General features: G+C 36.9%; 2 protein-coding genes across 3 annotated transcripts; both read left to right on the top strand.

Moving 5' to 3' along the window:
- Window positions 1-1710: 1710 nt before the first annotated feature.
- On the top strand, window positions 1711-10510 carry LOC308696640 (neuropilin and tolloid-like protein 1; the record flags this gene model as incomplete). Of its 2 annotated transcripts, none has more annotated exons than XM_081375520.1 (9): window positions 1711-1987; window positions 2549-2617; window positions 2771-2905; window positions 2983-3231; window positions 6837-6878; window positions 6961-7088; window positions 8175-8403; window positions 8617-8730; window positions 9334-10510. In XM_081375520.1, 9 exons carry the CDS (start codon window positions 1960-1962, stop codon window positions 9915-9917), a joined length of 1578 nt encoding a protein of 525 aa, XP_081231646.1. In that variant the 3' UTR covers window positions 9918-10510. The 2 variants fall into 2 exon arrangements, with proteins under 2 accessions (XP_081231646.1, XP_081231647.1); XM_081375521.1 differs by having other exon boundaries at window positions 1960-1987; window positions 2552-2617.
- Window positions 10511-10839: 329 nt separating this feature from the next.
- Window positions 10840-13117, top strand: atpsckmt (fATP synthase c subunit lysine N-methyltransferase). Its single transcript, XM_081375518.1, has 4 exons — window positions 10840-11519; window positions 11715-11852; window positions 12429-12479; window positions 12586-13117. Exons 1-4 carry the CDS (start codon window positions 11235-11237, stop codon window positions 12781-12783), a joined length of 672 nt encoding a protein of 223 aa, XP_081231644.1. The 5' UTR covers window positions 10840-11234; the 3' UTR covers window positions 12784-13117.
- Window positions 13118-13313: the final 196 nt, after the last annotated feature.

Genomic DNA, 13313 nt, shown 5'->3' with positions numbered 1-13313 from the left:
TTCAATAGTCTTTGATGAGGTTTATTTTCTTGCAAGAAAAGGCCAGCAGTTGTACAGTCACACAGAGTGACACAGAGTGTGACAGTGAAGGGAGGGCATCCTTTCTCCTTTATAGTCTTGACTCACAGAATGTTATCTTTCTAGGCAAATGATGGTATTTCAACCATATGTGGAACATTCTTAGACGTATCCATTATTGTATCCTTGAGTGGAGGCCCTCCTGTTACGTCCCAACACTCTTTACCATTCCAATACAATTCGAATTCCATATTAGAATAGGGTTTGTGTGTGCTCTTTTACTGTCATATGTTGGTCACACACATCTTACTGTAAGTAAATATAAAACAAAAACAAAAAAGAGTAAAACAGGAACAAAAAAAATTGTGTGTGTGTGTGTTTTCTGTGTATGAATAAAAATGTGCCAATGTATCCATTGGTTGTGTCTTTTGTGTTCCTCATGTGAAAAGGTTTGTGATGAGGGGAACAAGCAACATAACTTACCAGTTTTGGAAATGTTGTTTTGAATTTATTGCACCAGTGTGTTAGACTATGTTGTAGTGTGTGTGATTTTGAGGGCTTGTGTGTCCTGTCTGAGGGCAAAGTTTGGTTTTTCAGCAAGAGTGAATGGTTTTGAGTGTAGAGCTTCATTTTGACCTGAAAATAGGATGTTTGGAGAATTGGGTGAGACGTTATGGATTTGTGTTTATAGTTTTGAGAATACGAGGCATGGTTTCAAGAAATGTGTTTAAGCAATCGAGAAAAACTGTAAATAGATATCTGCAGCCAGAATAAAAGTTAGGAAGGTAGCGTGTTATAATGACTAAAACATCCTGGTTGTTTTTGTCTTTGAACCTAAAATACTAGTACATTTATATATTTTCACTTCTCTGATGTTTCAAATTTCAAGCCTATATGTTTTAGAATTCAGACTTGTTCACACATAACCTAATGAAAATTAAATATGATTTAGTGGTCAGAACTGTTAATTCTTTTTTATGAGACATATTTTGAAGTGTTACCTTTTGCAGGAACTATAATTACAGATTTAAATCAGTTGGGGTGTATATGCACCAGTTTTACATGCTGTTAAAGTGTGATTATGGGCTAAATGCACATTTACTGCAGATTATTTATATTAATCGTCTTTCACACCACAGATTTCAGTGCCATACCATTTCAATTAATAGTTTTGTTCTTATGACACAGTGTGCTAATTAAACTACTTTCCAGCTAAAAGATGAGAGATTTAGCCGACTGAAGCAGGTTCTTTTGCAGTATTTCCCAGTTCTGGAGCATCCATTATTTCTTGTTTACAAGATGCTAATGAAAAGCACTCCCACAGAGAATGCCAGTTTAGAAAGCATTTGGGACCATATTAGTGTCTTATTTTTCACTTTTTCCTCTACATTAGCCTACTGTACATAGTTTCTTCTTATCGTTAGGTGTATCTAATAGCCTACGCTGCTACAGGAACTTGACAATACTCTCATTTTCATTTGGCACACGACAGTCAAACAACCATATTTCAAAGTGCACAAAGTAGTAGGCCAACTTTAATCAGCAAATCATTAGTTAACAGTGGGCTACTTGGACAAACTTCATCTGAGGCAGGGTAGCCTACTGCATTTAGAATATATTCACGACGTTGTTAGCCAAGTCTGTCCACGTATGAGAGAAGGGATCTAGTTAATCCACTCTTCTTGTCCGCAGGTCTTCAGTGCACTGAGGCGGATTACGCAGATGTGTTCAACCTGTTCCATCAAACAGTCTTCAACTACACCGCGAGTTCTGGGAATAGCCGCAACAATTTTTGCAATGAATCTCACATAATTTGGGTCGCGTCCTTCAAGCAGCCTCTTCTAATTACGGACTTTTATATTATCTCTAAAATTTATCCTTCGCTTCGCCACTACAATTCGCATTTCATGGAATTCAAAGTTGAAACCCTTGGGGAGAATCATGGTGCCGCGGGTAAAACTGCTTCTTGGTGAGTAAATATCAAAACAGTGCGTTAGAAAACGAACACAAATGTTATGTTGCTATCGACCTAGTAACCTATTGGGAACAATACATGCATGATTCCCTTTAAGTTTAAGCCATGTTCTTATATTTAATGTGTAATTCTGTTTGCAATGTTCACACGAAAGCAAGTATATCACTAAACCTCAAGTGGCAGTTAGAACGTACACGTGCAAAAGTAGTTATAAAGTTGTAAAACGCTGATTAACATGTCGTTGTACATCGGATAATTATTTGTTATTTAGCCTAGTCTTTATTTATGTACGGGACATACAGAAACCATAATGTCACAATTGACTGAGAAAACATCGAATTGTACTGTATGTCGTCCTCAATTTTGACAATGCAGTGATAAAAGCCATAGATAGATGGAATTAGTAACAAAAACACTTACACTGTATAAACATTAAATGCAAAGACAGTATACATATTGTGCATTAGAGTTGTATTGGCACATTTAAGAACTTTTTAAGCATGAAGCAAGCTATTCTTGACCATCATTATTTCTGATCATTATTATTTATTTTAGCAGTCGTTGCAAGTCTCGTCAATCTTGGATTTTCTGGAGCACCAACAGCACCACCGAAGAAAGCTGTAGGTAATTATCTCTTATTAACAATGACCTGGGCAAGAAGGGCATTGTGATCTTGTGCAAAATCAGGATTGACTGATTCTAACAATGCACATTGTAGTTGTTTAATCCAAGTAGTTTTAATCTCATGGCAGTCTTCTTAATGCTTTGTCTCTTCAGTTGAAAACAACTCAGGTGTGACACCGGCGGGATTGTGCGGTTCTTGGGTCAAAGATTCTGATGGAGGAATTTTTACATCTCCTAACTATCCTGAGAAATATCCTCCTGACCGAGAATGCATATACATAATTGAAGGTTATTCAGCTTACATTTTGATCATTGTTAATGAGTCATATTTCTATATCTAACTAGAAGTTTTAATTGTGCCATAGCTTCTCAAAGGCAATGCATCGACCTGTATTTTGATGAAAAGTATGCTATTGAGCCATCGTGGGAGTGTAAGTTTGACCACATTGAAGTCAGGGATGGACCCTTCAGCTTTTCTCCTATCATCGGCCGTTTCTGTGGACAAGAGAGCCCGAATTATGTTAGGTCCAGTGGACGATACCTTTGGTTAAAATTTGTGGCAGATGGTGAACTAGAATCCATTGGATTTTCAGCTCGGTACAATTTCACCCAAGGTAAGTGTTCTGTTTGTGTCATGAGTATATGCAGGTCCGGGGTTCTGGTCCGGGGTTCTGGTCCGGCGCCGGGGAGGGTTGTTGTGGGGGGTTTGGGGGTGGGGGGCACAGGTATATCCATGGCGCCAGGCCTGAGTATATGCATTTGTCTCTATCAACCAATTATTTATCCATTTCTTTATACACGTTTTTGTAAAACCTGATGATCATGTTGTCCAGATCATGATTTGAGATTGAACCAAGGAGCATCTTGTTCTTCAGTGGAAGAACATCTGACCGTCTGTACAAAGAGCGAGATGATCCATGTCACAAATGAACTTTTTTTGATTATTTATAAAGTGCAAAATCTGAAATATTTTTTCAGCACGTTACAGGTTTAAATGACGTTTTGAATAGCAGATTTTGTGACTTTTGGACTCAATTGTAAAACAAAACGCATACACAGTTATAATGTTGTTTTGGTACTGATGGTTTATTCTTAGTAAGAATCCTACTTGTTTTGGTAAATGCTGTGTTCAGTGCTCAGGTCTGATGGCCCTGCATTTGTAGTGCAGGCACACATGCAGCAGCTGAGTGGGGGAGGTTTGTGATTTCTCTGATCCCAGTTAATGAAAGCTTGTCTTCAGAGAAGCACACCCAGTCTGCTCCATGCCCTGAGCTCTGTCCTCCTACTTCAGCTTCACCAAATCCTATTGAAAATCTACACTCTAAAAAAATGAAAGGTTCCAAAAGATTCCAAAATGAAGTTTTTTTGCAGTGATGCCCTAGAAGAACCATTTTGGGTTCCCCAAAGAACCTTTTAGCGAACAGTTCTTAAAATATTTTTTTTTTCTTAGTGTGAAAAACATTTTATAATCTAAAGAACCTTTGAGCTATGTCCAATGAAAAGGTTTCATTGATGATGAAGTTTCTTCATTGAACCCATCAATGCCAATGAGGAGTCTTTATTTTTAAGAGTGTATGGGATGGCCAAAATAATTTGTTATAGAGTATGCATTACTGTTGGGTTGCGAAGGGGTCATAAATGTTTTGTCAGAATATTTTTGAATTCATAGTCACATCATTCAAAGTTAAAATGAAAATGTGAGTGTTTTTTTTTTACTGTATTCGACTGAGGTTCGAGACAGATATGATGTGCGTCTTGACTAAATTGGGCTGGTCTCCCTAATTATGTGATGTTAGGCTAAACTTAAATTCTGATTACACCAGTGTTCATCGCAGCAGCCTAATAAACAGCGAACAGATAGGTAAGCAGTATTTAGGTAATGAAGCAGGGACATGAGGGAGAACCTGTGACAGGTCCTGGTGGAGGGGGACCTGAGGACCTTTGTCCTGAGCCCTGTGAATTATGAGAGCCCTGAAATAAAGGAAACACAAAATCCATGCATCACAGCCAAACACCATGACATCCACACACTGCAGAAACCAGAAAAAAAAAATATATATATTTTTTTTAACAAAAGCTAAAAATACTGTAAAATACAATCCTGCACATCATAAATCATAGATTTATCAGAGACCTACATACATGCGTCCTGTTACATCATCATAAGAATAATCTTAGCCAAGCTGTACCAGAGGTAAGAAAACATGAGAGGATTATGGCGAATCCCTGAATGATTTTTAGATTGAAACCCTAAAGGACTCTGAAATATCCCATAGTGAAATATCCCATATCCCATCCCATGATAGATTAGATCTAGTTATAAACTGATCTACATTATAAACTGACCAGAGTCTATTAACTGTTTAAGCCTGAAATACTGTGCAAAAATATATTAAATACAAACAGGCTTCTGTAAACACACCTATGTCTTATTACTTTGCTTTCTCATGCTGTGCAGCCTAATCTGTGTGAGTCTGGTGCAGGGATTATTAATCCACGTACAATCATGACTCAAGCCCCAGGACATCATTATCATTCCCTAATCCTACGTGTTTCAGTTATTAGGCAAAATAAAATAAATGATTGTGCTGGGATAGAAGTTTTTCAAGGTCAGGGAGAGAAGTAAACCATGTGTTTCATTTATCTGTGTTAGTCTTTGAAACCATCAGGGAAATGAAATAACATCTTTTTAAAATAGTTCCCATTTTCTGAGGAAGAAATCTTGTGAAACATTATTACAATGTGACAAATCTAATTTATTCCTGTGAAGGCAAAGCTGAATTTTTCGAATCATTACTCCAGTCTTCAGTGTCACATGATCCTTCAGAAATCTCCAAATGTTGAAAACAGTTGTTCAAAACAAAATCTTACAAATCTTACACCTTTGGACGGTAGTGTATGTACACCGTTTTGCATGCTAGTCCTAGCCAGGCTTCGTAACCAGCATGACTTTCTTTGCCAGATCAACTTTTGCAGAAAGATAATTGGGGAGAACTAAAAAACGGTGGAGTTTTTTGAAGATAAACAGCATGACATAAACCTTTAAATTCATTCTGCTCTGCAGAGATCTTTACAACAACAACCACTCATTTTGATATTTAGGACAATATTTTGTGAAAAGCTACTAATCTGAATATGAAATCACTTGTGATTTTGACCTTGTAAACAGATCAAGGCCTTATTCAAATCCTAGGGCTGCCAACTCTCACGCATTGAGCGTGAGACTCACGCAATTGACACTTTTCACACGCTCTCACGCCACACATCCATTTTCTCACGCACAGAAAAATTGCGGAGCAAAGAGGTACTTTTAATATTAAACTAATTCTCAGCTCTTAGATTCCGTCAATTTTATTAGGAAATTCAGACAAAAATACGTTTGGCGCTTGTAAATGTGACGTGACAGATCGCTGAGCGCCTCAGTTTAAGTGCACGTGAACCGATCATCTGTTACTTTTTTATTTAAAGATGCAGTGCAACTTACCGAAAGTATACATAATATCGACCAATTAGTGTTCAACCACGGAAAGAGGTCAATATAACAGCAGGAGAACAATTACGTCACATAACGTTACATTTACCTCAAAAAAGCCATTTAATGACCATAGCATGTTAATTGAATCGAAAAAATAGCTAGAGATGAGATTTTGCTGAGCACTATTACATATTTATTATATTTTTATTTATGTCATTAAATAATTGTTATTATAACAAAAACTGCGTTATATTTAATTTAATTTGTTATTTTTAATCTTTAATAATAACAGCAGATTGGACCCTCTATGTTTACAGCATTAGGTGAGGTTATTTTTTAAAATAAAATTTAAAATAAACATGTATCCAAATTAGTCAATATTGAATCAAAATCAGAATCAAATCACAAGAATGGAATTTAAATCTTGAAATTTTTGTCAAGCAATAATAAAAACTGTATCCTACCAGACATTGTACAATGTAAACATTGTAACATGTTGTCACTATACTTCATAAAATTCTATTTAGTTACCAAATGTTTTGACAATCACAATTACACACTTATTGTGATACAATATTTGTTTTTTTGTACAAATATTGTTTTGTTAATATTGATATATTAATATTAATATTGATATATCAAATACCCCCCCCCCCCCCCCCCCCCAAAAAAAAAAATCTCACTCCAAGCAAAACTCAAAAGTTGGCAGCCCTGCAATCACTCACTCTCTGTATATATTTGCAGATCCTGATTTCAAAGACATTGGAGTTCCACCACCTCTTCCAAGTAAGTGTAGTGTTTTTTTTTAAGTTTACCCTCTGCATATCAAAACCAGTTCACGATTCATTGCTGTGTTTTCATGGTGTAGTTTGCGAGTTTGAGATGAGCGGGCCAGAGGGCTATGTGGAGTCTGTAATGGTTGCAAAAGAGGGCAAAGCATTGCAAACAGAGGCTGTAGACTGCAGGTGGTTCATAAGAGCTCCTCCTGGCTCTAAGGTAAACCCCCATTCACAACTGTATTCAATTAAATTAAAACCCAACATGTTGGTCTAAGCTAGTTTTTTCAGTACTCTGAAAGTACCTTTTAGTACTACAATACTTTTCAGTACTCTTATGAAGTATCTTGTTCCACATTTCTCTTTCCAATAATATCCTGTTATTATGTCTAATTAAAAATATAAATAAAATAAAATCAAACAAATGTCAATATACAGTCATGCTCAAAAGTTTATGCACCTTGCAGAATCTGCAAAATGTTAATTATTTTAACTAAATAAGAGGGATCATACAAAATGCATGTTGTTTTTATTTAGTGCTGTCTGAATAAGATATTTTGCATAAAAAATGTTTACATATAGTCCACAAAACCAAACAAATAACTGAATTTATAAAAATGACCTCATTCAAAAGTTTACATACCCTTGATTCTTAATACTGTGTCCCGTAACCTGGATGATCCACGACTTTTTTTTTATGTTTTTTCTTGAGTCCATTGTTTATCCTGAGCAGTTAAACTGCCCGATGTTCTTCAGAAAAATCCTCCAGGTCCTGCCAATTCTTCAGTTTTCCAGCATCTTTTGCATATTTGAACCCTTTCCAGTTGAGAATGTATGATTTACAGATCCATCTTTTTACCCTGAGGACAACTGAGGGACTCATACGCAATTATTACAAAAGGTGAAAACATTCACTGATGCTCCTAAAGGAAACATGATGCATAAAGATCAAGGTAAATTGTACTTAATTTGTCTTCCAGAAAACATGTAAGTATCTTCTGTTGCTTCTGAAGGGCATTTGATATTTAAATAAACGAAGAAAAAAATTGACATCATCCTGTTCATAAGTTTTCACCCCCCTGCTCTTAATGCATCGCATTTGCTTCTGAAGCATCAGTGAATGTTTTCACCTTTGCAAAATATGCTGGACAACTGAATAATTTGTCTCGTGGACTATATGTAAACATCTTTTATGTAAAATATCTTATTCAGGACAGTACTAATTAAAATAATAATTCAAATTTTGCAGATTCTGCAAGGTGTATGTAAACTTTTGAGCATGACTGTAAATGTGTCTCTTGCACAGATCTATTTGCGCTTTCTGGATTATGAGATGCAGAACTCGAACGAGTGCAAGCGTAACTTTGTGGCGGTGTATGATGGGAGCAGCTCGGTGGAGCATCTGAAGAATAAATTCTGCAGCACGGTGGCCAATGACGTGATGCTGCTGACTTCATTAGGTGTGATTCGCATGTGGGCCGATGAAACCAGCCGCAGGAGCCGATTCCGTATACTCTTCACCACCTTCCACGAGCGTGAGTCATTAAATCAGTTTTTTTTTTATCTTAACACATTTCAGTTGCACATATAGCTTGCTTTTTAGCATTAAAGTTGTGATTTACCTCTTATTTTATCTGCATATTTGGACTAACACATTATGATTGCTGTACTGAGTCACTTTAGCAGTTTTAACTGTATGATATGGTAGTGTCTCATGTGGTTTCTATTATTATCATTTTGCTCTTCAGCTCCATGTGATGGAGATGCATTCTTCTGCCATAGCAACATGTGTATTAACCGCACATTGGTGTGCAATGGTATCCAAAACTGTGTCTATCCTTGGGATGAGAATGGTTGCAAAGGTATATAATCACATATTCCGAAATTAAATACTTGAAAATGTATTTACAAAGCTAATGTAAATAATCCACTTATTAAGTAAAAAGTTAAGGGATATTCGTCCAAAAAAATGAAAACGTCATAATTTACTCCCCCCGTCATTCCAAACCTAAACCTATACGTTCTTTCTTCTGTGGAATAGGAAAGAAAATATTTTGTAGAACAGTTTTTGTCCATACAATGAAAGTCAATTGGGGTCCAAAACAAAACTGAATAAAAAAAACAATTACATTTTTTTTTTTTTAAGTATCTTCTTTTACTTTCCACAAAATAATGACAGTCATGCAGGTAAATGATGACAGCATTTTCATTTTTGAGTGAACTATCCCTTTTTTTTAGTAGGCTACACCACTTCATCCATAAATTGTAATAATGTTTCAAAATATTACTGTTTATACTGTACTTTTGATCAAATAGATGCAGCCTTGATTTCAAAAACATTTAAAAATATTACCGACCCCAAACTTTTGAATGTTAGTGTATATTCGTTTAATTATTTGTCATGTAATTATTTTCTAAATTCAAAACACTATACCACATGAAGTTTTAATGCCCCTCTCACACAGAGAAAAGAAAAGCCACTATCCTGGACAGCCTTGACAATACCAATGTAACCATTATTGGAGTGACCTGCGGAGTGGTGATTATCCTGCTTACCGTGTCGATAATCATTCAAATAAAACAGCCACGGAAAAAGTACATAATCCGCAGGGATGAATTTGACCCCACCTTGCTTCACGAGGCCTTTGAACCCCCGCACTACGAGCTGTGCACGTTACGGCAAGCAACCTCATCCGATGATGAGGTGTTGCCTGAGGATTTCCCCAAATTGCAGCGCACCTCCTCCAAATGCATCCACGGCCACCACTGTGGCTCCGGGGTGTCCAGCACTCGAGGCAGCCGCAGCGACCTCAGCCTGCGAGATGCTGCTGCCATTCTCTCAGAGATGGAGGCGTCAGCACTACCCCAGTTCCCTATGCAAGCCACCCCTACTGGCCGCAGGAATATTCTGGTGATGAAGCACAGCTACTCGCACGACGGGGCTGAAGAGTGCGACCTGGATGATGAACTTTATGATGGGCCCACCACCAGCCACGGGCGATCTGCAATGGACAGAACTGTGCATCGGTCAATATCCAATGACTTTTGATGGTTTTCCATGCACATCAGCCCAGCTTTCGGATAGATTGTTTCTTTATTGTCTTTTGTCTTGGTTTTATTTTTAGTGTTTTGTTTGTTGACAGACAAAATTCCTTGTCTAGTCACTCCATTTTCATCATTTTGCATCCATAAAGGAATATCAAATTAAATGAACCATTGAACTGTATTACTGTCAGTTTTCTTTCCCTGTTTTGACTAGAACAGTGTGCTTGCTGTCTATTCCATATAATTGGATGACTGTTATGCACTTTTGTTTTACTCCTAGTATCGAGAAATTATATTAGGACAGAGGATCATTGCATATTTTTGTAAATACTTTAGATTCATACTGTTTCGTTTGGGTCGGGTATTATTTAAAACATCACATAAAATCCTGTCATTACTGTTATGGTTATATTTACCATTGTTTTTTTGTGATCTGTAACAGGCTCCTCTCTTGAACTCTGTGGTTTAATTTAATTGTTTTCATTTTGACTTCATTTATGCCTGTGTGAGAACATACGTGCTTCTTTTATACTTTGTTACCCTTCATACTCCAATTTTCATTCTCATATCACATTACTGATAAAATTACGAACAAGCACAGTTGTTATGCAGTCTGATTTTATTGCATTATTATTATAAAATGTCATGTACCGTAGAACAAAATGCTCTTTTTCACTGCACGCCTCCGCTTTCCTCGCCCATTGGTAGCAGTTTAATGTGGTCATAAGCGCCACATGTAAACATTTCTAAAAATGTGTAATCCTCGTCATAATAACATTTAAATAAGATTTAAAAGTGATGTTTTATTACAAATGCCATTAAAGGTTGAAAAAACAGCAGCCGCCAGAAGATGCTGTGATGAGTAATGAGCCGCATGATAGTGCCTCCCACTGGTTTACAAAAGTAATTGCAGGGGAGGAACTTTCACCACTCAAATTACCCATAGAAAATGACTGTAAATTAACAGGTGGAAAGTTTTTAAGCAAAAATTAATTCAAATGTCTTGAATTAATAGTATTTGTCCATCATTCTGATCTTTACGAAGTGACACAGAGAGTGGAACTAATGTCGACGCGGACAGTCTGTCGTCGGACAAATAAGTAGATGCACAGATTCTCATGCCTCTCGTCTGTGAAAGTTATGTGGTTGTTGTATACATAGCTATATAATATGTAGACTTATATACTAGTCTGTGTATTTTCAGGCCAACGTTATTAATGTATTGAAATGTTTAGCTCATTGCGTATCTGACCTCACAGCTGTCAAAAGCTGCGTGCTGTCATTGGGCATTCAGTAAGGAGGTCAGTGAATTCATTTCAGGATGTCTGACTTTGGCACAGAATCAAGTCTACGCTCAGAGACTTATAAACAGGGATCAGCGGGTGAAGGTACTTTTAAAAAACGACTCGGTATTATTGCAACTTGTGTCGTCGGTGGGTCATTGGTTGCTCTGTATGGAGTCACCGGGCCGTTTATTGCTCCAGCATTGAGGAAAGTTTGTCTGCCATTCGTACCTGCAACAAGGACACAACTTGAAAACGTTCTAACGGTTTTGAAAAATAGATCAGGGTCCCTGGTGGATATCGGCAGCGGAGATGGACGGATAGTGAGTTTCCTGATTCGGACTATCTTTTAATTTGGAGTTTGCACTAACAAACAGTACCATTCAGTACCGTGGCATATTACCATTAAACTAAATGACAGCATTGATGTGATGTTAGTTAATCACAGTAACCTGTTTATAGTTGAACCATTATCCCAAAATCTCCTAAAAATCTTATTCCTGCATGGTTTGGTGTAGGTTATCGCTGCAGCAAAAAGAGGCTTCAAGGCAGTTGGCTTTGAGCTGAACCCATGGCTGGTCTGGTACTCCCGTTACAAAGCCTGGAGGGAAGGTGTTCATCACAGCACATCTTTTTATATTTCAGACCTTTGGAAGGTAAGAACAGGTCAATCATAATCTAAATGTGGATCTCCTTTTGTATTTTTTAATTAGTTGATTAAGCAGCTACAGCTCAATCATGTGATCTCTTAAAAAATAGTGCATGTGCTATAGATGTCATGTAAGCATCCCTATGCCTCACACACTCTCTGAAGGGCAGAGCCCTTCAAATGGGGACTTTGGAGGGAGCATGGCACTTGAGGGTCATCCTATTGTGACATATACTATATAAGTGAAACAGCTTCTTGAACAAAAAAAATGAAGTAGGACAGGACCTGATTTTGTCCATCCAATTAGGTGTCCACAACTTATTGGATCTTTGTGATTTGCTATTGCTGTAATCTCATGTGAGTGACAAGTTGTCCCGCCCTCGTGCCAGTAAATGCATCATCAGAGAATAGTTCTTGTTGCAAAAGGGAGGGACAGTTATTTTGATTAAAGATTATGTGGGCACATGACTTTTACAAAAATAAAGCTGTGCACGGATAAATCATTTATCATAAATACTGCTTTATCCATAAAAATACAAACTGTCCATTTTGATTGCATGGTGACTTTAAACTCCTTTCATAGGTCAGTTTTTCAGAGTACTCCAATGTGGTCATCTTTGGGGTTCCTCAAATGGTAATATGATGTATATTTAATATCTATATATGTGTGTTTCCCTGATAATGCATCTAATCTAAGATCAGACAAACATTCTTTATAATTATAATTTTTTTATCCACAGATGGAGCAGCTTGAAGTCAAGCTCCAAACAGAGCTCCAGAGTTCAGCTAAAGTAGTAGCTTGTCGCTTTCCATTTCCCACTTGGACTCCTGATGATGTAGCTGGAGAAGGAATTGACACAGTGTGGGTTTACAATGCCAAGACATTCAAACCACACATCAGAAATGATAAAGATAGTGAAAGACAAGAGATGCCATAATTCTTCACCAGCGATTACCTAGGAAAACAAATACTTTCTTTACAATATTGACAAACATTTTGTCTCTGTAATATCATTGTAAAATTCAGTATATTTTGGTGTTATGTTCATAATAAAATATCCCTTTGTTTTAGTACAAAAAAAATCTATTCTTTCAGCTTTTTTATTATGTGACAAAGAAAATGATTTTATATAAAGATTTATAAATCTTTCAGAGCCTTATTTACACACCACCAAATAAACTTGTTTGCTTTGTAGGGACCAAATGCACCCATGCAAAATATGAATTACTTGCTACTAAAAAGAAGCTAATGAAAAGTCCCTATCCTGATTGAAAAAGGTGTGTTTATGTGTTTTGCACATGCCCAGGTGTGACAAGATTCAAAGTTCTATCCCTTACCTCCTTAATATACATGAAAACCACAAAGCCTCTAGTATTTTATGCTCGCATTGAGCCCTGTATTCATGATAATAATAAAAGATTAAGGGTGGTATCTTAATAATACGGTAACATAATGATGCATAACGAG

This window comes from Scardinius erythrophthalmus, assembly GCF_964197995.2.
Source record: "Scardinius erythrophthalmus genome assembly, chromosome: 9".
Lineage (NCBI taxonomy): Eukaryota > Metazoa > Chordata > Actinopteri > Cypriniformes > Leuciscidae > Scardinius > Scardinius erythrophthalmus.
Note: the sequence above shows the minus strand (reverse complement) of the source record. Positions and strands in the feature narration are given on the sequence as shown.

Excerpts from the sequence above, each read along its gene's own strand:
- atpsckmt (XM_081375518.1), top strand. The coding sequence starts at position 11,235 with ATGTCTGACTTTGGCACAGAATCAAGTCTACGCTCAGAGACTTATAAA. Across the intron at positions 11,520-11,714 it reads GCAGCGGAGATGGACGGATA|GTTATCGCTGCAGCAAAAAG; the intron begins GTGAGTTTCCTG and ends GGTTTGGTGTAG. Across the intron at positions 12,480-12,585 it reads TCTTTGGGGTTCCTCAAATG|ATGGAGCAGCTTGAAGTCAA; the intron begins GTAATATGATGT and ends TTTTATCCACAG.